The following is a 25,768-nucleotide window of genomic DNA, read 5'->3' on the forward strand; positions in this document are numbered from 1 at the left end:
GTTATTGAGATTTGCTCCAGCGGGGGAAGCAATGATGGCACTACAGCTTAGAATATTAACTGGAAAAACTAACAATGGAAGTGGCTTGTAAAGGTGAAAATTATGTTTATTAGTTTGCTCACATTGGATTACATAATTCAGTCCGGAGACTTGTCAAACATTTCCAAAAATCAGGTGCATTGTACCAGTCATATGCTCCAATTAGGGGGCAAAGTCAATAAGGTATGCCCACATCAATTTCAACATTTATTCTCTCTTGAGAAACGGATAACCGTCCCACGCCAGCCTTCGGGTATGTCACGTCTCAGTTCCCCACTCAAGGCTCTCAGCGAGTGGCTTGTGGCGGCCTGGAAAGTTTGGCAAAAAACATGGAAATGAACTCAATGGTTGAGAAAAAGCATTGAGAGGGACTTGACCTTTTTACCTTTACAATGTAGACATCGATTCCAAGTTTTGCAATCATTGCAGCTTCCGATATTTTGGTCTCCATTCCCCCAGTTGTGTCATGGGCTGCTGCGGTTGTTTTAACTGTTTCCACAATTCAAAATGTTTACTCTGGTGCTTGAACCATACTAGGGTAGAAAGCTCTTCAAACAAATCTGAAGATGAGCCACATATGTACCTTGCTTATTCGTGCTTTGAAGTGTTGGTTTCACAACAGACCACCTCCCATCTTCATCCACGGCTGTTAGAGACAAGTATATTGTCAAGCCCATCCAGATTTATAAAAGTCATCAGATCTGCAGTTAATAGCAAGGGCTCACCGATTTCTCTTAGGAGAACTGCGTTTTCATCGGTTGGTGGGCGGTCATAAACACCCAGAACATCTGTCTTTATTCCATGTTAAATGGAAAACAAGCATGCAACAATGTTTTACATCCATAACGGGGAAAAAAGGCATTGGAGTTCCAAAGGATACAAGAAAGACAACATATTCGGGCTTCAGGTGCTCTGCAAGATGCCGAATTATAACATCTCCACTCAAAATAGTGCATCCCTGATTAAACAAGTACTAATTAGATAGGTTTTGGAATATGAGAATAACAAAATGATATTTGGATATGGCTTAGAGTGATCATACCAGCACATCATCAAGTACAGCATCTCCATGTAAAACCTAGAAAGCATGTAACAGACTAATAATGAATACCATATTAGACAATGTCTAGGAAACTCTAACCAGGTTATAATCTGATAGATGCTGCTCTGTTATCAAGCTGAAGTCTGTTACCAAGGTATAGCCAGCCCTATTGCAGAGCAGTAGGTTTCTGGAAAAGGATTATTGGAACCAGTGATCTTAAACCATTGCCACAACCCTTTTAATCTGTAAGGTTAAGGAGGGCCAGCAGTTGGAACAAAAAGTATTGGAGGGTGAGGGAGGTAGAAAAAAGCATTTGACATTGTTTAACTCCAAAACTTTTATACTTTTTTCTCCTTATGTTGTTAGAAGGAAATCTTCTTACCATGTCAGAGGATACACTTTGAATCAAAACATTGTGATTTGCAATTTCTGCAATGTCTATATAACATTCTATTGGGAAAACAAATAAATGTTCATGGACATGCTTGCATTAATGTGCAAATGCTACTAAAACTGATTTCTGATCCCAAAATTGAAATAAAAAGAAAATTATATATATAAGAACCTTGAAGATTGAAAGAGCCTTGTAGATGCTTCCTTCTAAATGAAAATACCATCACAAGTTTGTAGAATTTGAAACAAACTTACAGGGATAAAGCCTGAGTCAATTGCTTTGGCCACCCCTGACAAATCAGCAGAAGCTACCTGAAGAAACATAGGGGTCAAAGCTTATAAAAAAATGATTCCACCGGGAGGAAATATAAAGGAAAGGGGAAATAGACTCCAAAGAAGCTGATTTAAAATCTAACAAATATTTATGGATGTTACTAACGTTTCTTTCAGAAGTTGACCATCCACATGCATATGGAGGCATTCCGATAGAAGGAATACCCTCTGCAAGATAAGCACAAACTTTGTTTACTGATATGTTGCATGTTCAGAGAAAAAGAGTGCAGAAAAATGAGACTGGCAAAACAGATAACTGCAATTATGCAATGACAGGCTCACCAAAGCTGATCCCAAATATGTTAAGGTGCAAAAAGCATTTTTATTATATCTAGGATGATGGAGCAAGAAGCATAATACAAAAACTAACAATGTGAAAAATTATGGTATATGAATTTGTAAAACAACTTAATACAAGTATAGCATTCTTAGTCTAAATTTGTGAAGCCTTTTGGTCTGTCATATCTCTATGATGATCATTCTCATATTCAACAGAAGCAGCACAATCACAAATAACAACTTTAAGAAATTTACACGTCTGTCTTTCCTGAGAATTTTGGTGTTCTTACTATAAAATGTGACATTACATGTGACTAGTAAAATATAAATGTAAATTTGAAAGCATTGTTAGGTTTTGTTAGACCTGTCGAGCAAATTAGAGATGATTAAGAAGGTTAAGCTTAATCAGCAATAGCTGTCAGACTTAACATAACCATAGAAAAACATTTGCAAAATATACATAGGAGGACATTGTACCAAGCTTTCAAAGCAGATGTGTTGTGGTAACTAGATCAGTACCTCTAGCTAGTGCTCTGACAATTTCAAGATTAAGGGTTGTGACCTGGAAAAGAACCACAAGGAAAAATAACTATGGGAAGAGAAAAAAGGTTTATGTTCCTGAAAATCTGAAACAGGACAATGACAACAGAAATGGATGAAACGCAGAAGGCATGATTAAGAAATCAAAACAACTCCAATAGAAAGGTGTTTTTATACTCAATTAAAACTAAAGAAAGCCAATAACATCAAGATTTAGAAGAAAATAACAGTGTATCTTACAGAAATGCGTGTTGCAACGAAACCAGCCTTGACTAGAGGTTGCTCCAATCCTCCTCTGTGAACCCCAGATTTGCTAGCCTGAAAATGCCCAAAAGAACCTACAACCAACATAATTACATTAAAAAAGTAAGAGCTGAACCATCAATAAAAATCCCATCTTTGAAATGAAATTAAATCACTAACTCTAGATCACTTCAAAGCTCAACCCTGGTAAATCCAATAACAACTCTTAAAACATTCAAAAAGGAAATGATTTCATTGCTTGTTAACCAATTATGACAACAACCCAACTGAAAAAATCCCATGAATCAAAACATAAAGCTATCAAAAAGCTCACCTGCTCCATGCACAACAATGAATCTGCTAAAATCCACATTGAGCTGACCCTGATCACCAAAATCACTTAAACTAGAAGAAATATCGGAAACCCCAGCTCTCTTACTCCAATCCATCCCAATAACTTTCCTGGAACAAGAATCCGAAACCATTGCTTGCCTCAACTGGGATGAAACTGTTTCAAGGTTCTCTTCGTTGATCTTCTCTAACTCGTTCTTACAAGTGATTGCTGCACCTCCTGTTTGACACCCAAAAATCCAATTTTAAGGGAGAGAAAACAAAGAGGAAACTTTTGCATCAGTAGTATGAAAATGAAAGAAGAATATTGTAGTTATGTTCTTGTTAAGGTTGAAAACTTTATGTTCAGAGAGAGAAAGACCGAGTTTGACGATGCAACGGATTGTTTGATTAAGCTTGAGTTCTTCCATTTTCGTTGTTTTGGAAACTCTGAGTTGTTCTTCTTCTGCAGCCTCCCTGTGTCCGAAATCCACGACGGTGTCGAACACAGGACTGGACAGTGGCTGCAGGATTGAGTTACTAACTTTGACTCGCCGGGAGATCCGAGTTAAGTAGCAAATAAACCGGGTTCAAATAGCTTGGCCCATATGATTGCCACTTGGCCATGGCCTATATGATTGATGCTTGGGCCATGGCTCATATGAGGGTAGGCCACAATTCGGTTGTTAGGTCATGAAAGAAGGGTGAGGTGCTTCCCATTGTTTTTGCAGAGTCACAAGATGAAAACAAAGGGAATTGAATGGAATATGAGATTTTCTAATTCTCTCCTCAATTTCCTCACAAACTCAATTTTTGTCATCCCTCCCAATTATAGGGAAACCATTCATCTTTAACAATCATCCATCTTCTTTCTCTTCCCCTTCTTTTCACTTATTTGCTTATATTAGAACGATGGTAAATAAATACAATATCTGTTAAGTTAAAGTATTTTAAATACATAAGTATAATAAGAGTCATTTTATGTATTGTTGATTGATTTTAAATTAAATATTCATTTTAAAAATTTAACATGATATTAAAATAAGCATTTTTTTCGTTGTTATCTCTTTATAATAGATTATTATATGTTAGGTCGATTATCCTTACATGTGACAAAAAGTATTAAAACGATGATAAATATATCTCATATCTCTCAAGTTAATATCTTGAACTCATAAATATAACAAGAACCATTTTGTTTATGATCAATTGATTTTAGGTTGAATATTTATCTTAAAAATTTAACAACTTGCACTCCATTTTCCCCAAAACATAATGGTAGTTTAACAAATGCACACAAATTAAAATTCTGGTGCCAATCTTCTACCTCAATGCAACTATACTCGTCTTCATGCAACTCAATTTGTAATATGGAAAAACGTAGTCAGTACCATCTCTTTGTTTAGCTAAAGAAAGAGAAGAAGCCCCATTTCTAAATAAGAATATGCGTGTAGATTGCCCCTTTTGCCTTCTCATTTGTAACAAATACAACAACTTCCCCCCAATCCAAAGCAAAACTTGTTCCCTGGAAAAGTTCCCTCTTCTAGCAATCTGCATGCAGAAAAATGCAAATGGGTATTACAAAAACACGGGACAAAATCATTGTCGGCTAGCCCCTTCTGTAAATGAGAACTGACCAAACCCAGAGGGTTGGCTTCCCCAGCGTACAAAAGCAGAAAGAAAATAAAAAGAAATGCAAGTTGGAGTAAGAAACTAGCAAATTGTACTTTAAAAAGGGTTTCTCGTCTTCCTCCCAAAGACGTATGGCCCTACGTGCACTGCACAAACTCTTCCCAAAGTTTGTAGTGGTTGGGGTCACCAATCAAATTCGAAACCTAATAATGCCCACAATTGCCAGCTTGCCCCTTCCAACTTAGACCCCATAGTCATGACAAAGCGGCTTTGCTTCTTCCTATCAAACGTGATTTGCCATCTTGGGACTTTGCTGGTGTGGTGCCCCTGGTGGCACAGAATCTGACTCTCTCTCTCTGCCTTCCAAATCAAACCTTTTTTACTCTTTGGGAGTCCTGCATGGTTTTTTCCTTCCTTTCTTTCACCAGTTTGTCAACCTTTTCTTCCTTGGACTGACCACCCTGATCTGCAGCTCCACCAGGGAGGCTGCCCATTTATCTATCTTTGCCTTTTTCCATCATTTTTTCTTGATGGGATTTCTTTGCCTGGTGAAGGAATTTATATAAATGGACAACAACTTGACCTTTTACTGCTCTTGTCTATGCCCATTTCCTACCAGAAACTGATTGCCTAATAGGAAAAATTACATTTTAAATTGGAGAACTGTTTTTGTCTTTGCCATTTCAATGCTTAAGATGAACTAAACTTGATTTAACGGTTACTATTTTCTTTAAAAAAAAAAATAAGATTCAAAATTCGACTCCTTGCTCATTTTGTATTCTTTCTTTATATATTAAAAAAATAATTAAATTAAATCTTCGTACGATAAAAAATTACTCATAAAATCCAAATATTTCAAAATTAAATCAATATTTTATGTGCAAACTGAAAGAATAACATAAAAATGTTAGTTAAGGTTAAGGTTTGATGATGAGTTTGGAGTTTGGACAATGGATGGAGTGGCGTTTGCTGGCAATTTGATTTGCCATTGGTTTGTTTGCTTTGCTTGACAATAAGTTTGAGACAGAAACAGATGTTAAGGAATTATGTTATTCCAAATCCCAAGTTGTGGACATTGTTTTGTACTTTTGAGCTTGACTGTTCCAAAAATGATGATAGGAGATTAGATTACCCTTCACTTTCAAGTAAACAATCATGCTATTCTTATCTTTTTATTTTATTTATTTATTTATTTATTTATTTTGTGTTCTTCCTTGCTTCATATCTTGTTGTATAATATCAATTTTATGTTGATCATATTGCATCAATTTTACTTAAAATTTATGTAATTTGGATTATTCCATCAATAATAAAAGTGGGATTTTAATCTTGTTTATTTTTGTTATATTTCTCTCATCTTTTTTATATAGTTATCCAAGGACGGATTCAAGCATTTTTTATCATAATTAAAATAATAACAATTAATAAATTCATTAACATCATTAATTATATAAAACTCTAACATAAATAATATAATTAATAAAGATTTTTGGCACTTCAATGATGTCATTTGATACCACTTGTTTGTATATCCATTTGCCCATAGTGGCAAGTTTTTAATTTCAGTCGTATTGCAAGAGTATTTATAAGAAAAACAATGAGATACATTAATTAAAATATACAAATGAAAAGAATATATAATATTTTTCATCGTGTTATGTCGCTTATTTTGGTTTCAAATTTCATTTTGTATGCATTTTCGTTTATTTATATAATTTGATTACATTTTTCTTTGCATATTGTTTTTCAAACAAAACGACATACGATGATTAGACTTAAATCTTTATTGAAATTTGATTAAATCTTCCCATTTAAATTAAGTGGTAGTGGTTAATTTGTACAAGTACCTTCATCAAATAGCAAAAAAAAGTTCTCTAAGGGTCTCAACTATGATTCCATGTTGACTCTTCAATATATGAATTAGTTGCAACAAATGTGGGGAGCTTGAGATTACTATGTCACCATCAAATCAATTATTACTATTAGCACTACTATTACTTTTAATAAAATAAATTTATATTTATAAAATTAAAAAATATATTATTATTTTAAGTCAAACTTTGTCAATTACTGGTGAATTGCTTCGACTGTTCCGATGATGAGAGCAGATCGTTATGTGTTGGTCGAGAGACAGATTGAGAATGACTCATTGAAGGTTTTTCCAAAGTAAAAGACGTCGACTCGAGATTGATCTGCAAGAAAAAATTTTGATAAAATTTTCAAATTTTGCAAATTCAATTAAAAAATTATCACTATTTTTTAAAATTATATTTTAAAAAATTAAAAATCATTAGTAGGATAGCATTACTCACTAATTTCAATGTTCATGCTCCGCCATTATCTTTCCTAACTTCCAACCCAACTATAGTTGGAATATTAATTTAAAAAAAAATCCATAAATTAAAAAATTACTGCCGACAAATTTACCCAAACATTTTTAATCTTTCAAATTATCCAATAAAATGACAGATCTACCCCTATGTACAGCAGTAAAATTGGTCCCCACCTAAGTCAGTTCAGGGGGGCAAGCCGTGATTCCAAAAGTCGTCGGGGATAGAAATGTAAACAAAAGAAGGAAAAATGAAAAAAGAAAAATGGAAAAAGGAAAAGGAAAGAGAGAAAGAGCTTTTTGGTATCTGCGGCGTGGACTTTTTGGCCTAAACTTCGTTTCAGATCCGCAAACCGAAGACAAAAGCAAAAGGGGAACTTAGGAAATACAGAGGAACAGAAACAGAAAGACAGGTTTTTTTTTGGTTATTGGGTTTGTTTTGTTTTGTTTCGTTTTGTTTTGATGTTTTAATGGCTGAGAGCCAAGAGCAGCAGCACCAGCCATCCAAAACGGTTGCGTCTCAAAGACCCACCATTACTCCTCCACCACGGCCTTTCACGGAGGCGCTATTCAACGGTGGGTCAGGCATGATGGGATTTAGCCCAGGACCCATGACCCTTGTTTCCAACTTCTTCTCCGACACCGACGAGTTTAAATCCTTCTCTCAGCTACTTGCTGGTGCCATGGCCTCGCCGGCCGCTGCAGCAGCTGCCCAGAGACCGAACTTTCCTGCTCCTCCTCCTACTACTACCACGGAAGAGCAGGGTGACGTTAGCGGTGCTGGAGGTGCTGGTGACACGGGGTTGCGGTTTAGGCAGAATAAACCGGCCGGTTTGGTGATAGCTCAACCGCCGCCTATGTTTACTGTGCCGCCAGGGTTGAGCCCTGCGAGCTTGTTGGAGTCTCCTGGGTTCAGTGTGTTCTCTCCTGGTGCCCAGGTAACTTTTGAAGTTTAACTTTTTGGAGGGTGTTTATTGAAATGAAAGGATTTTTGGGTAGTAATAACATTTAATATTTATGTATTTTTTTTTTGTTAAATTTGATTAATTTTCTATGAGTTCCTAGTTGTATTGGTCTAGTCTAGAAAGGTAATTTTGAGATGGGGAAGGAGAGTTCCTTAATTCTAAGTAAATGGGAATAGCTTATTATTATCATTGTTGTTGTTATTGTTGTTCATATGGCAATGTTGGCTATAAAGAAAAAGAAGGTTTTGAAATCAGGAATTGGGATCTATTTTGCTTGTTGAGTGAATCGGATTTGTCTTTGGTATCTGAAAATTAGTTTGCTTGAGGTTAATGTAAAAGGCAAAACTTTTAAGAATGGCTGGACAAATGGATATGCAAATATGCTTGGCTTTCTTTTTTGGAGTTGTGTTGTTATATAAGTGTTTTATGAGTAGACAGAGGGAAAGGATTCAAGGGATGGTATAAGTAAGAAAAGAGAGAAGGATATGGCTTTAAGCCAAGACTTTATGTTCCTATTGTGGAATATCATGGAACTTGGGAATTATCTTTAAGAACTAAGGATTTGCTTATCCTTGATAGTCGTGTTAAATGCTGAGATAGTTTGATATGCTTATGCTCAATGTAAAGTCTGCAATGTTTTTGAGGTCAAAGGATTGACGGATTGCTGCATGAAAGGAATGGCGATACGCTTAAAATAGAAAGCTTTGAGCTCCATGCTCATTTTCTTGGATATATCTTAATTGAATTTCGATGTGTTGCATTTTGCATGTGGGGAAGTCTTTCTTGGAGGCAGCAATCTCTATGTGTTGCCTGTTCGAAGTTGGAGGATTAAAAGCTTGTTTTCCATAGAATCTTAAAAATTATAATGAGGTTGTAGCAATTCTACCCAACCTTCACTAATGCCCGTATAATAGATGATAAAAGTTTATTTGCTTTAAGTGGTCTCCTGATTGTTATTGTAACATGTTATTGTGAAGGAACATACTATCTTTGCTATTTTAATTTATCCTTTAATTCCATTTGTTTGTTGTATAGTGCGTAGTGTCTGTGAAAGTAGTAGAGCAAGTACAAGAACAGAAAAGGTTAGTGTTCTATGGTCTATAATCTGTATCTTATCATCTGAATGTTTATCCACTTTGAGTGTTTGCATATGAAAAAGATACACATAAATATGTTTTATAAATATGGTTGGTGGCTGGTGACATTTCAAGTGTGTGAATTGGTTGTCCCACTGTCAATTGACTGGAACTTGTCCTATCAGCAGTGTAAAAATCTTTGGATAGCTTTTAGTTGTGTAAATGGGAGTGCCTCTGATTCACTCCCAGCTATAAAGTAGTGAAGACTGAAGAAGATCAAAAGCTAAGAGAAAATGTAGTACTTTGGCCTTTATTTATTAGTAGTTACAATATATGTTTCATACTTCAGTCATTAACCAATTTTCCCTATTTATGAAATGTATAGGGTCCTTTTGGGATGACACACCAGCAGGCCCTAGCACAGGTCACAGCTCAGGCTGCACAAGCCCAAATGCAGGCTGACTATTCGTCAGCACCAGCAGCATCTTTGGCTCAGGTTTCATCATTTACTGCCAGTACAACCACAAACCAGCAGATCCCAACATCATTGCCAGACTCTAGTGTTACCAGGAAGGAACCTTCCAGAGTATCTCACTCTGATCCAAGATCCCAACCTGCTTCATTTATTGTTGATAAGCCAGCTGATGATGGCTACAACTGGCGAAAGTATGGGCAGAAGCAGGTAAAGGGCAGTGAATTTCCTAGAAGTTATTATAAGTGCACGCATCCAGGTTGTCCAGTCAAGAAGAAGGTTGAGAGATCACTAGATGGCCAAGTAACTGAAATTATCTACAAAGGGCAACACAACCATCAACCTCCTCAGTCAAATAAGCGTGCAAAGGATAGCGGAAGCTTAAATGGAAATCCAAATAATCAGGGAAATTCTGAATCAGCTTCCCAACATCAGGGTGGCAACTTGAACATATTGAAAGAAGGGACATCTGCTTATTCAATGTCTAAGAAGGACCATGAATCTAGCCAAGCTACAGCTGAACATCTTTCTGGGACCAGTGATAGTGAGGAAGCAGGTGACAATGAAACTGTTGCAGATGAAAAAGATGAAGATGAACCTGACCCCAAAAGAAGGTATGTAAAAATTTTACATAAACCTATTATATGCTCCATTGAATTGGTGATGAATTCTCTATCCAACAAAATTTCATCTTTATATGCAGAAGTACAGAATATAGGGTCTCAGAGCCAGCTTCTTCACATAGGACTGTCACAGAACCTAGAATTATTGTGCAGACAACAAGTGAAGTTGATCTATTGGATGATGGCTATAGGTGGCGCAAGTACGGACAGAAAGTTGTCAAAGGCAATCCTTACCCAAGGTAATGCCCCTGTTTGTGGAAAATAGAAATAACTATCTACTGCAAAGTGGTTCATTCTTGGTTATGTGTACTGTGTTGTTACTTGTCTTAATCTGAACCATTGATTCCTGGTGTCAGCTTTACAAAAGAAATTTGGACTTTTTGGAGTGATAACAAATAGAAAGCCTCTTGAGCCATTGGTCCTAAGAATTGGAAAATGCAAATAGTATCAAGAATTTATGAAAATGGCTTATGGTATCTTATGAAGAAAGGTAGTCATTAACTGTCTTAATATGTTGGATTGTTCCAACACAAATATCATTACCTGTGTATATTTCTATTAAGAAATTGCATATTGGTTATGACATATGTTGAAATTTTCATCTGGTGTCTAACCTCTTCAACCTTAGACAATGGAGACATTTCTACATAGAATGTTTTTTGCGAAAACCTCTCAACTGTTGGGTTGTTGTTCTGTTCAATTCGTATGAATGTGTTTATAATTCTATCAATTTTACAATATGTCTGATTTCCATTTGGAAATATGACTACCTTTTATGTGATCTATTGATTATTTTGGAGCATTCCTGATGCATCTTTTCTGGTTCTACAGAAGCTACTATAAATGTACAACCCCAGGATGCAACGTCCGTAAGCATGTTGAGAGGGCTTCAACAGATCCCAAGGCTGTTATAACAACATATGAGGGAAAACATAATCATGACGTACCAGCTGCCAAAACTAGCAGCCATAACACAGCCAATAGTAATGCATCACAAGTAAGAACACAAACTGTAACTAACAGTGCAGATTTTGGGAACAATAGTCAGCAGCGTGTAGCACATTTACGGCTAAAAGAAGAGCAGATAACATAATTTCTACTGTACTTGCAACTGTGGGAAGGGGCAGGAGAGCATGAGTACAGCATGGAAATTTCCCATGTACATCAGGCAAAATCCGTTGCATTTTGCCAAAGTTTGTAATTCAACACTGGCGGCCGATGTTTTAATGGAGGCCATCCACCCAACTGATATGATATACAAAAGAACAGAGGAAGAAACATATGAGAAGGAAGTCAGTTTGGAACAAAACTCACTTGGATTGAACTAGGAGGGGCATTGTTGTTGTATGTAAAACTAGTTTAGAGGGCATACTGTATTTAGTTTCTGTTATTCCGTGCATTCTTTTTGTACATGGAATACTGAATTAATGTTGTTTCATATGATTGTTGACTGATAATGTATGAATCTCAAGAATTTTTACATTATTTATAGCTCATCTCTGCCAAAATCTTTGGGTAGTTTTTGCTGCCTACTGTGTGTTATTGTTTTGTTGGAGTGCAATATTAGTGTTGTGTACCACTTTGATACCAGTTTTAACTTTATCCTTGTGCATAAATACCTAGAGCTGGTCAACTTTGAGGTGTCCAATTAAATTGGCTTGAATAATAAAAAAATTTCTTGAATTATGTCCGTCTATACAATTAAAATTTTTTTTATTGTAATCAAATATTTTTTATTTTATGATTTGTATTTGTAGAATTTTTTATTTTTAATAGAAAATTTAATCATCTTTAATTGATATTTTTTTTTCATATAATATATGATGTGACGATGTAATTCATTTTACATTAACAGTTATAGTCAAATAGAAAAAAAAAGCTTAAACTACCCAAACAAGTCCTAACCGTTAAATTTATTTGAATTTTAAACTTAGTATATGAATGGTGTAAACCTCTCCATTTAATAATATAGAATTTCACACAACAATCTTATATCAGACAACTTCACATCAGCACTTACAAATTTCATGTTAATGCTTGATCCTATCATATCAACACTACTATTGTATTATTCATGAAATATCACGTTATCATTGTCATATTATCAAATTCAATATTACATCAACAATAAAATACCACGACAATGTAATCAAAACGCAAGTCGGCATAAAAATAAAAAATTTTAACATTGTTAATAATAGGGCTGATATTGTCAATTTTAAAAAATACATAAATTAAATTTTCACAAATTATTATATAAAAATTAAGTCCATCACTTTAATAATGTACAAAGATAAATCTCCCAGAAACTCTCTTGAACACAAAATTATTCTCAATGAACCAACATTAGGTACCATACAACAGATTATGATGTCTAGATTTTATGGTAATTAGCTTGCTGGTGAGCACATAGAAATTACAAAGGCAGCAGATAAGATAAGTAACAATGTAAATGAAAGCAAAGAATACTAATACAGATTATTTAAATGATTTTTAAAATTTACCAACAAATTTTCACTTTCGGATTCAAAAAAAAAAATGAAAACTTTTCTTATATTTTATCAAATACAAAAATTTCTTTCATTTTTTTTTCCACAAACCTTTCCTTCTCTGCAGGTATTGTTGGATTAAATGCATCAACCTCCTGGTGCCTGTTCAAAATGAATCCTCTTTGACTGTTACAATGGTAGGGATTTGGCCGTGATTTACAAAATCAATCTTGTTCAAGCGCAAACAACACAAGGCTTGCTCTGGCAGTTCCTCTGGTTTTTGTGCCTGACAACATTAATATATCACATAAGTTTGGGCAGTTCCCTTGATTAATTTCCTCATGTTGCAATCCATGGCTGCTTAAAATTAGAGAGAGATGGCAAGAACTTACCTGAATAGTCAAACCCAGATTAACTATTCCATTCTTCATGCGTTCTAGGAATGATTCAAGTCCTTTCCTAGATATGTAGCTAAACCGGTGTAAATCCAGGTCAATCTCAAAGTAATTGGGCCCCTGAATGACAAACAACAGAGCCCACAACTTATTAAATTTGGTCATGATGTCAGTCAAAAAAGACAACAGCAGTGTAAAGTGTAAATCATTGGACTGCATTGCATATAATTCAGTATCTGAAAGCAGCAGAGAAAAAAAAGTTATTGAATTACCTTATAGAAGTTGTGTTGAGGCCGTGAAAGCACTGGCTTGTCGTTGTAAGCTTGAATAAGCCTCCTTTCGGTAGAACCTAGCTGGAGGTCGTCTGGGTTAACTAAATTAGCCATGATTTTTAGCCTCTCTCTGAAAGGAACGGTGGACTCTTTTGCAAACCCTTTAACCTTTTCCATTTCATCGTCAACAAATTTCTGTAACAGAGTACAACCATGACCATCAACCAAAATGGTTTCCAAGGTGGAAAGAACAGAAATAACCAAAATATGTGACAGATGCCATTTGCCTCTGAAAAGAGTACGTGATTTCAAGCAAGCAACATGATTGCAAGTATGAAAATTGAAGTTTCATTTGAATGGAAATATATGGAGACAAATTTCTGCTGCTGGATCAGTTAAAGAAATAGATTTGATTTCTTTACTTATCCCATTTAATATGGCAAGACTCCAATTCTTTGATAATCAACATTGATTCTAAAGTTGTATGCGAAAATTGGTAAGGGAGTACCTTTATGGTGTCCTGGAAGTGAGCGGATATATCTTTGTCAAAAGTATCTGACACCTTAAAATATAAGACAAGGCTCAAGCCTTCCCCATTGGCATCACCAAGAAACATGGTGGCGGGATAAGTAGGCACCTGCAAGAAGAAAACCAAACAACTTATAAAATCCATAAAAATGATACAGTAAATAAGACATAAGCAAATTATATCAATTAATTTTTCCATTAGCACTCCCAGAAATGCCAGCATGAAACATCTACTCTGTAAAAGAACTTGATGTTACTGCTTTATAGCTAATTTGTTCCAAAGCATTGTACCTAGCAACGATGAACTAGCTGAAAAACTATTCTTTCCCTTTCGGTCTCCTTTTTCTGGCATGTATTCTTTACAAGCAATTCATTTACTTACAACCTTTTGTTTCTTTCTTTTCTGTAGATGACTCTAACTGTGACCAACTCTAAGCAATCAAAATCAAGAGAATTTTAAGGTGTGTAAGATATGCACAAACATGAGAGAGAGAGAGAACCTGTATATTAACAATCAGAAGAGCAGGTACTTTTTCGTGTGGTTTTACATTTGGCAGTTCAAGGTGCTGAGCAATGTGGTTCACTTTTTGCGGGCAGGCAAATAAATCAACCCCGATTGGTACATATGGGCTACAGTCTGGAGCAGGGAACTTCTGTTTATCTCTGCATGATAATGTCCAACCTTAATGAGATACGAGAAAAACAAAAATAAAAGCATCCATTAACAGTTCCAGATATGAATGTTATGATATATTGTGGATAACAACAACTAAACGGCTTGCCTAAAGTAATTCTCGCCACGGAGCATAAAAAGTGAAGGAGAAATCTCTGACCAGCTTCCTGGAGTTGGTTTCTCTACTGAGCAAGGAATTAGAAGTCCTGCTCTGGGACGGTACAAGTACCTCTCAGCTGCACCTGTTATCAACTTGTAATTAGTTCCAGCCAAAAGTAAAACATATGCAATTTTACACTCAATAATAGGGGGACAAAGGTAATTACACTGTACCACCACTTATATTGGTAGTAGGTTCTCACAAAATGCAGCCTCAAATGCTAGATTATTACAAAAATGAATAATGAAAAACAACAGGTAAACACCCTCTACATCCAAAGCCCTATTCAATATTTGACACCATGCATATATTTCCAACCAGAAGTGAAAATACTAAAGATCTAGATGTTAAAAACTTATATGCAACAAATCATCAATTTCTAGATATTTAGTTCATATCTTGCACTACTCTGGAAGTATACTTCTCATAAATTTAACAATAAAGCTTGCCATCATCTTATAATTGCATTCTTAGTTCCCATAATTTCAAAAGATGTACCAATTTCTTCTAGAAAAGGGAAATAAAAAAGATAACCACCTTGATCTCATCTCAATTAGCTGAGGTAGCATTAAGACATGCCACTGCATCATAAAGGCAACTCATTTTATTTTTGTATATATACGTTTATAAAGGATATACTAATGCTATGCCTCACACAAATATCATGAACAATGTCTAACTATTTCTATCCAAATGTTCACACAAGATCATTACTTACAAAATTCTGTAATTTCATCCCCTTCAAACGATTTCCTCTTCACAGAAAGCATGATAACTGTCGATTTTTTTATGCTCTCCTGGGTTTTCTCTCCCAAATCAACTGTGCCATCTTTCAGGCCCTTAATGCTGTAACTTTCATAAAATCCTTCATACTTAGACACATTATCTACAAAGCATGATGCACTTTCATACTGAAGCAATTGCGCATTTGAAATATTCCCAATTGCATTACCTACTGAAGAAAATGCATCTGAAGGCAACAGCAAAATAATTAAGTGGAAGCCTTTGTGACCAGTCAAGCATCAGAAATCATAATTGAAGGAAATGATCACTTGGTTGCAATGAAATGCAAGTTCATTACCTCCATACACACTACCAGAATCATCATCTGACTCAGACTCTATAATGCTAACAGAATCAAACCATACTTCCTCTTGGCATCTTCCTGCAAAATAATTGCATTTCTACAGTCACCAATTGTTCAAAATGACAGTTGCTTAAACCCCATTAATAAATAGCCACCTTATCTCACAGATTTCAATATGGTAGGAAATACTCTCTTAGTAAGTGCACAAAAGGAAAAGTATTGAACAGTTTTTCAATTTGAGAATTTAGAGTCAGAAGTCTCTAGGTCGCCAAATCCACTATATTAATTCGGCTTTACCTCCATTATACAGTATAAATTGATCTGTTTTTAGATTCCAAAAGACTTTAGCATATGTAAATAATACTGCTAAAAGAAATGCATCTCACTTTCCATCAATACATACATGCATGCATATGTATGGATGGACGGATGGACACATGTGTAACTAAAAGCACAGTTATCAGATATTTTGTAAACGCAAGAGATGGATGGAAGAGACCATTGGCATCAATTTGACTGTGGTTCCATTGTAGCTGGGTTAGATGAAATGTCTTATTAGACATCTCAGAGCGCTTGCAGGTGGTTGTAGCACCCTTCTCAAAATCAAGATGAACATATTCACTAACAGCAAAATCTCTCATACGACTCCCAGCATCACTCAGCCTTTTCATAGGCCCATCACGAATGGAAGCAGCGATCTTTCCATGGCGCTTGCGTGATCTACCAAAGTGTCTTTTGTCTGGTTTAGATCTTGTGTTTTCACTATGTACTGAGATGCAGCTACCCATTATGTCGATATTCTTTTATAAGGACTGCTACTAGTGAAGCCAACCTCAAAAGGAGCAGGTACAAAGCATATAAGCTCCAACAAAACAGCTGACCTGTTACATAATCCAAGAAAAATGTCAAATGTTATTTTAAAAAATGTTGTAATAAAATATCAAAAGGCATGGTATCCAGAAAATTCCCAAACTGAGGACCTTAATGTCATTGTAAGAAGACAACCTATCAATTAAATATGCACAAATGCAGCATAGAACTTTTCTCTTTTCAATATCTTCCTATGTATTTCTAAGTCAAGACTCAAAAAGCTAATTGGAAGTGGACTGTTTTTCTTTTTTTTCTTTTTTAAATGGAAATGTACTGATTAACAGTTAATAAGTTGATACGTTTAGAAACCAACAACTGAAGGAGGCAGCAGTTCACCATAAGAAATCCCTTACTAGTTAGGAGTTGGAATGTTTAAGAGATTCATCCTTTAGACCAAAAGGGAGACATGAATTAATAGTAAGCAAACAATCAGCAATGTTGATGCGTTCTTTAAAAAGTAGTGTATTCAATCTTCTTAAAACACATCTTTCCTGTGTAAAATGCAAGTTGACTCCTATGTGGCTACACCCTACACCTAATATCTCTTAAAGGCAATAAATTCATCAATACTTCAGGCTAACAACCCTGCAGTCCATTGCATGACCAGGAAATGCACAAAACTAATGGAAAATCACCGAGCTTTGCTAACTTAATGGTATTCACTATCTATTTGCTCTCCAAAGAGCACAATTTCTCCCTTTGCAGTTCCCTATATAATACAACATATGCTAAGAACATTCTCCTTTGTGAGTCAACTACATACCTTCAAGTTATAAGTCATTCAAAAGGAGGCAGTACGCCTTTGGTGCAGCTTCGCTATGCAAGCAAAACCTTATCAGGGGCAATACATCATATTGAAGTGCTTAAGAAATTTGACAGAAACGAACACCGCCCTATCTGAAAAGCAATAATACTTTAATGAGTATCACTCCTGGCTAAGAACATATGATTTTGTCTGAAAGAAAATAAATTTGAACACAAAATACCTGAAAAATAAGAATTAAAAAGAGAAAAAAAAAATGCAAGACTCTCACTTCACACCATTTTAGATCATAGAATACAAATAGATCCATGAGAATATATTAAACCAATAAATCCTTATCCAGGGAAAAGAAGACTAACTTCGGTTTCTAATTAAATATATGCTAAATTTAAATCAGAAAAAAATGAATAATAAAATGATCATCTCAAAAATCATTAAATTTGAGGAATACACACACATATAAATATATATAATACTAACTTCGGTTTCTAATTCAATATATGCTAAATTAAATCAGAAAAAAAATGAATAATAAAATGATCATCTCAAAAATCATCAAATATAAGATATATATATATATATATAATTAGCAAAGTCGTGAATCAGGAATACGTCCAAAGTTGAAATCATTGAAGCATGCAATAATAACGATCAAAACATACTGAAGGAGAGATCATGTCGTAACTCATAATGAAGTTCGAAAAGGAAACCGAAACCAGAAAAAACACGTCGAGAAAAGGAACCTGAGGAGAGAGAATATTTAAAATCCCGGCATGGACGAGGAAACATCCGCCGTTCCGTTCCTTCACTTCGGAACTTCGAATTCCCCTCTCTCCCTTTCCCCCTCTCTCTCTTTCTCTCTACCTGAGAGAGAGACCGAAACAGAGCTGAAAAAAAAAAAAAAGAGAGAAACAGAGAAAGAGGGAAACGGAATAATTTTTGTGACAGTCTCCGTTATAGGCGGATCCTATATTGCCAAAAAGTCTCTCCTTTTAAATCTCCCTCTCTCCCTCTCTCCCGTTCTGTTTCTCATTCTCTCTTCATTCAATTACTCTCTGTTTTTACTATTTTTATTTATTTATTTATTTATTTTGGTTTATCGCCCGAGATTTCGCGGGCATTACAGCCTTTTGTCTTTACTCCCACGTGGCATAGTTAAGGTAAGGAAAGAGTAATTCCAAGCTTTTCCTTCCATTTAGTGCTTCATTGACTCTGTTTCTCGTTATTATTAACTGCTTTGTCTCTGTTCCTTAATTTAATTAATTTACCAGATAATCTTTTAGATAAATAATTCTACCAATTTAATCATCCGATAAATTATGATAAGCTAAGAACAAACACTTGTTTATCTTCTCAATTACAAATTAAACAATTAAACAAACAACCAATTTGTAATACAAAATCCTTAATCTTGTAATTAAATTAAATAAAATATTCTCAAGTTATTTATTTATTAATATTAATATTGAGTACGTAAGGTTAATTATTAAGTCAAATGTCCATGATCGAATAGAATTGAATGATTAGATCTTAATGATTATAAAACTAAAGGTTCTTATCAGCAAAACAGTAAATGACATTAAATTTTAACTATAAATAATTGGGAAGCTATCATTGAAGTAAATCAATCATAAATATTATACTATATACCATTGAGGTAAATTAATCAACACAAAGAAATCATAAAAAAATTATCAATTAGCTACCACCCCTAAAGGCTATCATGAATCGATATTTTTAACTTAATTATACTCGGATTAGATAAGTCGTTTTAATCCTAAATTAGAGTGCAAGTGTTAAACATTACTTATCGATCATAGATAAAACTTGAACTCATAATTACTTAATGAAATATTATTTAATTAATTCAAAATTATTTATGTTAAATCGAACGATTTTATCAAATGAGTCAAATCATAATCGATGAAGCTTTCGAACGTTATTACCATATTATTACCTAATGAAATACTATTTAATTAACATTCATGGGATTTTTAGAGTGTCCCAAAGGTAAATAACTCAATAAAGAAAGACTTAAATGATGTTAATGGTGTGTTAGATATTGAGATTCTAAGCACCCAAAACCAAACATTCCAATCAAATTGTTGGTTATTTTATGATTAAGTTGAAGAAAATTGAAAGAAGGAAAGGTCTCAATCATGGCAGACTGGCAAAAGGGCGGTTAGGGGCTGATTATGATCTCTTTTGTGCGCGCCCGTGTGCAGCAGCAGCTACTCCACGAAAACGACTCGTCGCAATATGAACCCAAACCCCACGAAATCAAACAATTGAAAACGCCAATTTAATTTTGGCTTGTTTAATATAAGGTCCTTTTTCTTATAAGGATGGGACATTTATAACAAACTAATTATTTTATAGAACAAACATATATAATTTAATCAAAAGGAAAGTGGCAGCTCTATTGTTTTTAAAATAAAAACAAGGAATAAATCTTAATACTTGCATTATTTTAGAACATGATAGATGTTGCTTTAAATATATATATAATTTTTTATTTAAAAAGATAATATCCAAAAAAATGAAATATTTTAAAAAATAAAAATAAATTCTTATTTTTTTTAAATTCAATTAAATTTTTATATTTTTATTTTGAGTTAAATAAACTGTTATAACTGATGATTGACAAATTATTACTAATCTTATCATTATACATCATATGACACTAATATAATATGTTGACATATTATAATAAATGATAACATGACATAATGTTATGATTATGTTTACTTTATATATCAAATATCATATTAATATTACATGACAAGGATATTAACTTGATTAAATATAATAAAAAAATTTTAATTTTTTTAAATTATTTTTAAAAGAATTTCAAACATTATACTTTATGTATATGAAAAAAAAATAGAGTTGTTTTTACTAATCACATTATGAAATACCATAGGTTTGGTACACCCCAATTGTTAACCTAAAAGGAAACTAAAAGCCAATAGTTTTCCCTAAATGAATTCCATGAGTTATAACTAATTTAGGAGCATGAAGAGCAGGATCAATTATTTATAAACAATACCAAGGTGTCTCTCTCTCTTTCTCTTTTCACAAAGCGTGTGATTACATAAATAATAATTAAATGAGAAGATCTCTTTTATGAATACAAAAGCAAAGGGTTCTAAAAGTAGGAAACTTTAGATGCATGCCCACGCAACCATATTTAAGCACAATGATTAGTTTATTTATTTGTCCCTGATTTTGCCTTTGATTAAGTGCCTTTATCATTGAGAGCCCCCCTAAAAAAAGAAAACTAAAGAACCATTCTTGGGTGTTTAAGGTGGCTCGAATGGTTGAATTGAACCAGTGTGGGGAGGAGTGGTTGAGCCGTAAAGGAGAATTTAGTTCTAGTCAAAGTTTGTCTCCACCACACCAACCTGTTGAAGAAAGAATCAAACATGGCTGAAGCTGCACTGCAACTTCTTTTTCTCAAGTAATCAAAGGTTAGGTATTGGAAACATACAGGGCACTTCCCACTCATTCATGGTCACTAATTATGTTTAGGGTAAATTCTACTTACATCTCCTGCAGTATCAATTTTTCTCACACAATATCCTGTATTATTTCTTTCAATTAATGGTAAATTTTGTTAGCAGAAGAGTTACACTGTTAATTTTTTCTTAATAAAATTACCAAACACATTATGGAAAAGACTAATCAAGAAAAAAATTGAAATCATAAGAAATGCAGGTGAAGATTAGAGAGGTAGAAGTTTAGACTTATCCTGTATTTTTATAGAGAGTGGGACTATGGATTAATACATAAAATAAGATTATTTGTTAGGTGAGCTAGCTAGAAGTAGCTAGCTGCAAATGATATAGAGCAAGGGAACAATGGAATATCTCAGAACAGAAAGAAACATAAGTAGAAGAATCCAAATTAATTTTTCTTTTATTTAGTCTCTTGTTTTGCACGAAGTACACCAAATCCAAAGACCTGATCACCATCAAATATAAATATATATATCCTAACGTTGTGGAAAAGAGTCAGTGGAGGGTCATCTCAAACCCCACTAGCTAGCTATTAATTGTGAGTCTTGCTAAGTATAATATGGGGCTCAGTAATCACAAAGCTGAATCAAACAAAAACATGCACACTAACTCACCTACTCAATTATTTTGTCTTCAAACTTAGCTACAAGAGCACTGAGAAAAACCTTTTCAATCTTCTTCTCTGCCTGTCCAAATCCATACCAAATTTAATGGAAAACCTAGTAGTAAAAGACAGGGCTAGAGATGCCTAATCAGAAAGCTCCTGAGGGCCATAGCATTTTTACTCCAATTATTGCACAATTTTGAGCTTCCAGGAGTTTCAGGAGACTGATATTATGGTTCCAGGCCCCTGGAATATTGTGCATTTAACATGCTAACCTGGCAATAGTTCAAGATCCAAGACTGCGGAAAGCTTTGTTTTCATGGGGGTGGAAAAAAGGTTTTGACCATTAAGATGGCAAAGCATTAAATTTTCTTTGTGGGTTTGAAACGTATGGCTTAATATCTCCAAGTGTGGGTTGCACATGGTGAAATCTCTTTTCAATTTATTGAGATCCGTACTACAAAATTTGAAATACTTCCTGCCTGGCCTTCAATGCATATTAGTTTTATGATCACAGGATTTGGCTTAAGCTGAGTTAAGTTCATTGAATATGATTGTCAGGAAACAAGTAGCAGAGAAAATTACTCAGTAAGAGAAACAAAAGGATTCCCAAGCAGCTAACAAGCTTATATAGGGAGGAAGATATGAAGCAAAAGAAAATCAAACTCCCAACATTAGTAGCACTGGAATCGCATTTTGCTACTGGTTTATTTTTAGGGTAAACTCTACTCATCTTTATTGTGATTTCAATTTTTTTTACATGATATTTCGTGAGTTTATTTTTTAATATATTCAAAAACATAGTAAGACATGTAATGTAAAATTGTATTCTTTTCATACAAAAACAATTTTAAATAGATTTTACAATTCATGTTATCATGTCACAAACGTGTTAGATCTAAGTAAAGCATTGACCAAATACGGCCACAAAAATGAACTAATTCAATACTTCGTATGATATGAAAATTTGAACATTAGAGTCACTTTAGCCCATAACATATCACAAAAATTAACTAATTCAATACATCATGTGATATGAAAATTTGGACATAGGAGTTACTTTAGCCCATTACCCAAAGCACAATTCTATGTTCTAAAAATGTTGTAAGACCCTGATATCAGAACATGTGATGTTCAATCTTTCTTATGCTTCTAGGTAGGGTTCCATTGAAGTTGGAAAATAGATAACATTTTGTTTTTTGTAATGATTGGGGTTCTCATTCCATATCAGTTTGCTGCCCTGCTTGTTGCATGCTGGGAGTATGGTGGGCCTTTTGCTTGACCTTTTAAAGAGGGGATGCCAGTTATGTCCTGTAATCTTATCAATGCCATCCCTTCCATCTTCAAAAGAACCAAACTATATGTTGAACCATGCCCCTTTTATTTGTTGCTAAGTTATTTTAGCTTAGTTTGATCTCAATATAAAACAAAACTAAGAATGAATTAGAAGCAATTGCCTTTATAAGCGGTCTAGTCTTCTTCTTAAATGGGTTAGTATATGGTTGGAATTCTTGCCTAATCTGTAGGCGATTAACTAAGCATTTGGGCCACATGTTGGGTGGAAGGTTCAGGCTTGTCCCTTGCTTGGGCTTATAAGCCATGGCGGTCCTGGATTTGGAACCTAAGATCAGCCTTTTGTTATACACAGAACTTCTTCTTAATCACCTTTTTCTGTAATTTCGAGACATTATTTTCACTTTAAGTGATAATCAATTCAAGTTTGCTCCTGAGTTATTCCAAATCAAGTTAAAATCAACTTGGACTTAACTTGTTAATTCTCTAATTAAGCTCGATGGTACTTAATACCTTATTAGCCTAATTGAGTTTTTTTTAAAAAATTTAAATAATATATACAAATGTTTAATTAACTATAAGTAATTCCATTACATTTCTCAAAACAAACTCAAATTTGAAAATTAAAAAAGTGATCAATTTCAAGTCAAATTTCAGTTATTCCTAATTAAGTAACTTCATTACCAATATGATATTTATTAAATTTATATTTGATGTATTATCAATGTATAAATATCACGAGATCATAATTTTCTCTCAAAAAAATTAATTTGAAAAAATGTGTAGCGTCTACTTTTATAAACTTATCAAGATCTCTCTCCCTGTCTGACGTAGGATTAAAATATACTCTTACTTTTTCTGAAATACTTGATATGACACGAGCATAAAACGACTCGAGAGAAGTTCATATGGGAGGAGATTCAGGGTATTTGACCCAAATTGATATAATTAAATGCTACTCACATGTTTGGGTAAAGTTCAATAATGAAATACACCCACCCCACGCCTTTGTTTTATTTCCCATCAAGCAGTTATTGTGAGGGTTGCTCCCACTCCCCCTTCAAATCAAAACAAAATGACCCCACTCTTTTCATTACACAAATGCAGAAAATAAAGGTCAGGTTGTCAATTGTACCAATAGATGTAATAAAAACCCCTGCCTTTCTTTCTGTTAGACAGAGGGAGTGAGTGACCTTCCCAGGCCCCCCCCTTATTTATTATTAGACAATGTTCAAAATGAGACCACATGTCCATTGACACGTCTTTCATCATCAAAGCTTTGTCTCTGTTTCTTTTGCTTTTTCTTTCTTTCTTTTTCTTTCTGTGTCTCTGCTTGGTTTCCAAAACTTGTTGAGGGAACCAGGAAAAGAGAAGAAGGGAGGGGACAAGAGGAAGAGGAATTAGATTAACATGGCGATGGATTGAAAGCAAAGCTCAGTCCAATTTAGTCAAAGGAACCACCTCTTTTACAAGCCCAAAATTTGCATCCAAAAGCAATGCTCACCATGGGCCTTTTGCAAGCTAAACCAAGGACCTGAAGAGTAAGCACCAAGGTGCCGGGAGGTGCTTAAACAAAGACTGGAAGTGGAAGCAACTTGAACTTACAGAATTTAGACCTTTGGACACATGGTTTAACCGTCATTGATTTAAGGAATGGGTACCTTAAAGACCCTAGCACAAAATTCGGAATAGATAGTATTTTTATTATCTTAAACCCTATTCAAACTAGATTATAAGATATTTTAATTCTATTTAATTGAATCGAATATTGCAGGATACTTGATTATAAAGTTTCCGTAACCATCCTTTGCATAACACTATCAATGATAGATTATGGAAAAATTCAACAACTTTTATTATTATATCTATTCATATATATTTTCAAAATGACTAAAAGTTTAGACATGTTAGACTTTTAAGCATATAATTATATGTACTTTAATTTAATACTATGAAATTTAATCGATAAATTTTTGCATTTCTATATTCTAATTTAAATAATGCCTCAAGACCTAGCAAGGGGTAACATCTTTTTGTCATTGTTGCTTATCTTTTAGACCAACTAAATGTCTAGTCACATAGGAAATAATAAAAAAAATTATAAGAGCATGCAATGCAAAAGTTTGGAATCTCACTTTTTAGCACCCAAAGTGATTGGATAATGAAAGACTCGTGCTGATTGGAGACAACAAAATGAGAAAAAGGGGAGCTAAAGTTGAAAGCAAATGAAAAATGAAATAGCTTGAGTCATATTTTTTTTTCTTTTCAATTGATTTTTCTCTTTGCCCACAAATTAAGCAAAACTTATAGTATTTTGGGTATGATCATTTATTTGATCTAAGTTATCACTTTCGGCTAAAAAGGGACAACTTTAATTGTCCAATTTTGGGTCCACTTCCATCACAATTCTGGTATGAAAAATGGATTACGAAATGCTTTGAAAAAAATCCCAAAACACTAATAGTTTGTTTGGACTGTTTATACTAAATAAATTTTCTTTAAATAAATAGATTATTCGGTTTTCAAGTCAGGTGCAATGTTTTGTATTTCCAAAAAAAAATCCAAAATTAAAATCAAAATAAATTATTGATAAAACGTGAATTCAAGATCAATGTATTATTTATTGTCAAAACAGATCACTTATCAATTGAACAAATACATATATCACAAATCTCACATTAATAAGAGGTAAATATGAGTTTTAAGTTTATAAGTGAGGGATTTCTTCCACTTAATAAGTATTTTTTTAAGTTGAAAATATGGATACAAAACAAGTGATATCAAAATTTACTTAACTTTTCACTACATGAGACTCTTCAT

The 25,768-nt window shown here is 34.1% G+C and overlaps 3 protein-coding genes across 5 annotated transcripts; 1 reads left to right on the forward strand and 2 right to left on the reverse strand.

Annotated features, from left to right (window-relative positions):
• Positions 70-3,937, reverse strand: LOC18610326 (glutamate 5-kinase). The gene is made up of 12 exons (XM_007045916.2): positions 3,582-3,937; positions 3,204-3,440; positions 2,867-2,964; positions 2,606-2,648; positions 1,914-1,975; positions 1,730-1,786; positions 1,082-1,117; positions 920-997; positions 765-831; positions 623-685; positions 425-528; positions 70-347 (listed from the first exon to the last, which is right to left on the reverse strand). Exons 1-12 carry the CDS (start codon positions 3,628-3,630, stop codon positions 240-242), a joined length of 1,002 nt encoding a protein of 333 aa, XP_007045978.2. The 5' UTR covers positions 3,631-3,937; the 3' UTR covers positions 70-239.
• LOC18610327 (probable WRKY transcription factor 3) lies at positions 7,469-11,814 on the forward strand. Its single transcript, XM_007045919.2, has 4 exons — positions 7,469-8,098; positions 9,587-10,287; positions 10,377-10,535; positions 11,128-11,814. Exons 1-4 carry the CDS (start codon positions 7,631-7,633, stop codon positions 11,387-11,389), a joined length of 1,590 nt encoding a protein of 529 aa, XP_007045981.2. The 5' UTR covers positions 7,469-7,630; the 3' UTR covers positions 11,390-11,814.
• Positions 12,607-18,547, reverse strand: LOC18610328. 3 transcript variants are annotated; one of them, XM_018115881.1, is made up of 11 exons: positions 18,277-18,547; positions 17,534-17,667; positions 16,400-16,781; positions 15,895-15,978; positions 15,532-15,783; positions 14,763-14,895; positions 14,481-14,643; positions 13,961-14,089; positions 13,453-13,647; positions 13,178-13,300; positions 12,607-13,071 (listed from the first exon to the last, which is right to left on the reverse strand). In XM_018115881.1, exons 3-11 carry the CDS (start codon positions 16,686-16,688, stop codon positions 12,952-12,954), a joined length of 1,488 nt encoding a protein of 495 aa, XP_017971370.1. In that variant the 5' UTR covers positions 16,689-16,781; positions 17,534-17,667; positions 18,277-18,547; the 3' UTR covers positions 12,607-12,951. The 3 variants fall into 3 exon arrangements, with proteins under 3 accessions (XP_017971370.1, XP_017971371.1, XP_017971372.1); XM_018115882.1 differs by having other exon boundaries at positions 18,219-18,547; XM_018115883.1 differs by lacking the exon at positions 15,532-15,783.

Source organism: Theobroma cacao, chromosome 2 (genome assembly GCF_000208745.1).
Source record: "Theobroma cacao cultivar B97-61/B2 chromosome 2, Criollo_cocoa_genome_V2, whole genome shotgun sequence".
Taxonomy (NCBI): domain Eukaryota; kingdom Viridiplantae; phylum Streptophyta; class Magnoliopsida; order Malvales; family Malvaceae; genus Theobroma; species Theobroma cacao.

Excerpts from the sequence above, each read along its gene's own strand:
- LOC18610328 (XM_018115881.1), bottom strand. The coding sequence starts at position 16,688 with ATGGGTAGCTGCATCTCAGTACATAGTGAAAACACAAGATCTAAACCA. Across the intron at positions 13,301-13,452 it reads CTCAACACAACTTCTATAAG|GGGCCCAATTACTTTGAGAT; the intron begins GTAATTCAATAA and ends TTTGTCATTCAG. Across the intron at positions 13,072-13,177 it reads ATCTGGGTTTGACTATTCAG|GCACAAAAACCAGAGGAACT; the intron begins GTAAGTTCTTGC and ends TAATGTTGTCAG.
- LOC18610327 (XM_007045919.2), top strand. The coding sequence starts at position 7,631 with ATGGCTGAGAGCCAAGAGCAGCAGCACCAGCCATCCAAAACGGTTGCG. Across the intron at positions 8,099-9,586 it reads TGTTCTCTCCTGGTGCCCAG|GGTCCTTTTGGGATGACACA; the intron begins GTAACTTTTGAA and ends TGAAATGTATAG. Across the intron at positions 10,536-11,127 it reads AAAGGCAATCCTTACCCAAG|AAGCTACTATAAATGTACAA; the intron begins GTAATGCCCCTG and ends CTGGTTCTACAG.
- LOC18610326 (XM_007045916.2), bottom strand. The coding sequence starts at position 3,630 with ATGGAAGAACTCAAGCTTAATCAAACAATCCGTTGCATCGTCAAACTC. Across the intron at positions 1,976-2,605 it reads TGTCAGAGCACTAGCTAGAG|AGGGTATTCCTTCTATCGGA; the intron begins GTACTGATCTAG and ends CTTATCTTGCAG. Across the intron at positions 1,118-1,729 it reads TTGACTCAGGCTTTATCCCT|GTTTTACATGGAGATGCTGT; the intron begins GTAAGTTTGTTT and ends CATGCTTTCTAG.